The 4,649-nt window shown below is 44.3% G+C and overlaps 1 protein-coding gene across 1 annotated transcript in view; it reads left to right on the top strand.

The window, feature by feature from the left end:
• The window catches only part of LOC112550770, a 74,681-nt gene that overhangs the window by 40,602 nt on the left and 29,430 nt on the right, over positions 1-4,649 (top strand). The window contains exon 20 of the mRNA XM_025207591.1: positions 999-1,135. Within this exon, the coding sequence (XP_025063376.1) occupies positions 999-1,135 (137 nt within the window). The remainder of the gene's footprint in view (positions 1-998; positions 1,136-4,649) is intronic.

Here is a 4,649-nt window from a genome sequence, read left to right as displayed (position 1 = left end):
AGCCCCCTATTTATGCCCCCACCACGTGTCCCCTGCCCCTCCCCCATCACTTGTCCCCATGCCCACTCCCTGATCTGTGCTGGTGCCTGCTCCCTGACACACACCAGTGGCTCCTGACCCACCACAGCTACTGCTAACTCCAAAGCTGTTGATTCCAGGCAGCAGTGGTAGCTCTGGCTCCAGCCGGTACCCCAGGCCCTGGGCCCCTGTTGGAACTGAAGCTGGAGCTGGAGCTGGCCCCTGTCCCTGCCCCTGCCCCTGTCCCAAGCCATACTCTAATCCAAGTTGAGGCTTTTTTCCCCATCTTGAATGAGGAAAAGAAAACCTTGATTTGGAGTACAGAGGTGCTCAAACTGTGATCCACAAGCTCCATTCAGGTGGTCTGCAGAAAGGTGACCTAAGGCTAAAGCTGAGAAACATTACACCCAACTTCCCAGAACTTTGCTCAGAAAAACAGGCACATCCATTGCATTAGAAAGGTAAGACTACTGATATTAAAATATGAGTTGTGTGCTTTGATTTGTAGAACAAAAGAAAGTTTAAGTGGTCCGCCGAGACCCTCAGCAATTTTCAAGTGGTCCACAAAAAAAAAGTCTGAGAACCACTGATATAGTATATATGAACTTCTCTGAGCTACCATTTAAATAAACTAATTTGTGATCCTCTTTCTCTCTGGGTTTTGTGTATTTCTTTCCCCTCCTCTCTCAATTACTTCTGACAGTCTCTTGCTTTGTGTTTCTTCCCATTTTCATTTTAGTCTTGTCCTTTTTGTTTCAGTTTCTGCCCATTTACTGTTTGAAGTTCTTTCTTCTTGACTGTTGCATGGTCTTGCAACATCTAATTTTTCTCCTTTACTTCTTCCCTATCTCCTCAAATAACTTCAGTTGCTTCATATATTGTTCTAAGGCCCAAAAAAGGGAAACAGGAGGGTGATAAGCAAGGGGGATACATTCAGCTATGTCCATGAACCTGTGCATTAAGGTACTATCTGGTTCCAGGTGTTTGATTTGACTGATTCATGCCAGCTGCTCCATGAAGCACACATTTCTGCAGAAGATGATGCCCCTGTACACAAGAATCACTCCGTACTGGTATCAAAGAATTCAGTGAAAGACTATGTCCTCTGTGCTTACAGGTTAGTAGAAACTTTTACCACATGTCCATGAACAAATTAAATCCCTCTTCAAATTCAGCTGTCCTGCCCAGCCTTTCTATCACTGCAGTTCTGCTTCAGTCCTGTCTGCTCCTGTTTTTCTTAGACTTTTACTGTCATTAAACAGTCTGCACTGTAATTGGGCATCAAGCTAAAAGGAATCTGTTGTAGTTATGACCTCTCTCATTGTACCTTACCTTCCCCTGACTAACACAAATATAACTTGAAATTGACAAATTGTCTGTGTGAAAAAATATATGTTCTTTTGGTTTATAGTTTCCTAATTTCATAGATGTTTGGGTTGGAAGCGACCTATTAGATCATCGAGTCTGACCCCCTGCCCTGGGCAGGAATGAGTACTGGGGTCAGATGACCCCAGCCAGATTTCTGTCCAGTCTCCTTTTAAACACTTCCATGGAAAGGGACAGCACCACCTCCCTTGGAAACTTATTCCATATTTTGGCAACCCTCACTGTAAAGAATTTTTTCCTGATGTCCAATTTGAATTTGCTCTCTTCCCGTTTGTGGCCATTATTTCTAGTTACCCTGACAGGTGCCCTGGTAAACATTGTATCCCCTATTTCTTGCTGGCCCCCCCGATGAGTTTGTAGCCGGCCACAAAATCACCTCTTAGCCTCCTCTTGTGAAGGCTGAAGAGGTTCAGGTCTCCCAATCAGTCCACATAGGGTTTTTTCTATAGGCCTTTAACCAGATGAATGGCCCTCCTCTGAACACTCTCCAGGCCATCCACATCCCTCCCAAAGCGTGGCGCCCAAAACTGGGCATAGTACTCTAGCTGTGGTCTGACCAATGCAGCATAGAGGGGAAGTATCACCTCCCTAGACCTGTTTGCGATGCCTTACTTATGCAAGAAAGGGTGTGTCGCCGCCGAGAGCCGCGGTGTGGGGTTCGGGGCCTTAGGAGCCCTAGTCAGCGGGCGGGTACTTGTGACGCTTGGAGTGGAATCAGGTACTCAAGCGTTTTGATTGAACAAAAAAGATTGTTTACTTACACTGCTCGTACAGTGCAGGTCAGAAGCTTCCTTCGATTACAGTTACAAAACTTGGGTCGGGCAGAAATTACAAAGTTCGTTTGGTCGGTCTGCAAATATGTCCGGGGTGTTCGAGCCGGCAGTCATCTTACATCTCGGGTGGGGGTGTGCTAGGCCCCCTTGGGTCAGTGACGGGGAGTCCTTAGTGGTTGATCAGGCCGCTAAGTTCGCTCTGAAACACGCGTGGAGTTTGCTAGGCTCCACAGTGTACTCAGAGTTCTCCACGAGGTGTGTGTGGAGTTCTCCAACTTGGGCAGAAACTGCTCAAGCCTCTTATACGGCTAGCAAGCCAATCACTAGCAGCTAGGTAGGAATAATTTAGAACAGTCCAATAGTGGGGTATGAATTTACATAAGATTGACGGGAACTTTTTCTAGGTCATTAATATATAGTCACTGGGCTCTGGAGTTTTCCACTCATGACCTACTTACATGACCTACTCACAAAATGATTGACAGACTGCCTTCTGTATCAAACTATGGAATCCTCCACTGTACTATAGGCATATGAATAATGGGTTCTGACAGGGTGCAGTTAGCTTTACTTATTACCTCATCACGCTGGTGACTCGTGTTCATTTTGGAGTCGACTACAACTCCGAGATCCCTTTCCACAGTTGTGCTACTTAGAGTGGTACCTCCCAGGCTGTAGGAGTGTTGATGATTCTTCCTCCCCAGGTGCAACACGACACTTATCCTAATTAAACTGCATCCTATTCTGTTCAGCCCATTTCCCCAGCCTGTCCAAATCAGCCTGGATTCACTCCCTGCTGCCTAGTTTGTGTACCTCCCCCCATAGTTTGGTGTCATCAGCAAACCTGGACAGGGTGCTTTCTACTCCCTCGTCCAAGTCACTAATGAAGATATTGAATAGTACCGGTCCCAGGACAGAGCCTTGGTGGACTCCGCTGCCCACGTTACTCCAGGTAGAAATCGACCTGTCCACCACCAGTCTCTGGGTGCGGCCCCTAAGCCAATTTTCTACTCACCGGACTGTGTAATAATCTACATTGCTGTGTTTAATGGCACAGTGCGTTCATCAAAAAGATGTGGTAACACAAATATAAAATAAAGACTCACAAATATTTGGTCAGAATGAATGCCAAACTGAAAACTAGGAAAAGAGCTCATGCTTCTGAGAAGTAAATTTGTGCTTACGCACCACAGCACTGCTTTGGCCAATCAGAAGTTTCATAGCTAATTTCACTCCATGTAAATATTTTGTTCATTGAAAAATGATAGGCTTTCTAAGGAAATGAGGTAAAGCCATACCAATATTTCTCAGTATATTTCTATAAAATATAACCATAGTGAAACTCAAATAGCACAGCACAGACTAAAGTGGGAAAGCTGTAGTTATGGCATTTTGACAGGGTTATTCTTATGGGTTGTATATGAAATCTAATGAATTGTAGAAAATATAGAGGGTCATCTAGTCTAACCCTCTGCTCAAGGCCAAATTATCCCTGTCAAAACTATCCCAGTCAAATGTTTGTCTAACATGCTCTTAGAAACTTCCAAGGATAGAAATTCTATAACCTCTCTAAGTGATCTGTACCAATGCATTAAACAATACCTGATGAAAAAGTAGTTCCTAATAGCCAATCTAAATTTCCCTTGTTGCAATTTAAAACTGTTACTTATCCTTTGAGGCTACAGAAAATAGTCTATCTCCATCCTCTTTATAAATGCCTTTTGAGGATTTGAAGCATGTTACCAAATTTCTCTTCGATCTTCTTTTTCTAGACTACCCCAGTTCTTCCAGCCTTTTCTCATAAATCATGTTTTCTAGACCTCTGATCACTTTTTGGTTGCATTCTGCTGGACTTTTTTCCAATCTGTTTATGTCTGTCTTGAAGTATTGTGCCCAAAACTAAGCACAGTACTCAAAGTAAGACTTCACCAGTTGTGAATCATTTGCCTTGACTTGCAGGCAGCACTCTTGTTAATACAATCCAGTATGCTATTGAGTTTTTTGCAGCAAGAGCACGTTATTGATTCACATTCAGCTTTCTGTCCACTTTAACCCCTAGGCTCTTTTCTTTACTACTGCAGCCTAGCCACTTATTCCCCAATTTGTATTTGTGTATTTAATTGTTCTGTCCAAAGTGTAGGGCAGCATTTACAGGGTTTGCTGTTTGTGGGTTTGGCTTCTGTTTGTGGACTTGCTGGCACTGAATTTATGACCCAGATAGTTTCATAATTTCATAGTTGGTAGGGTCGAAAGGGACCTAAGGAGATAATCTAGTCCGACCCCCTGCCATGGCAGGAAAGAGTACTGGGGTCAAACGACCCCGGCCAGATGTTCATCCAACCTTTTCTTAAAGACCCCCAGGGTAGGAGCCAGCACCACTGCTTTTGGAAGTTGGTTCCAGGTCCTAGCCGCCCTGACAGTGAAATAGTGCTTCCTAATGTCTAGCCTGAAACTACCCTCCGCTAGCTTGTG

The sequence above is a fragment of the Alligator sinensis genome, unplaced genomic scaffold (genome assembly GCF_000455745.1).
Source record: "Alligator sinensis unplaced genomic scaffold, ASM45574v1 scaffold354_1, whole genome shotgun sequence".
Taxonomy (NCBI): Eukaryota; Metazoa; Chordata; order Crocodylia; family Alligatoridae; genus Alligator; species Alligator sinensis.
Note: the sequence above shows the minus strand (reverse complement) of the source record. Positions and strands in the feature narration are given on the sequence as shown.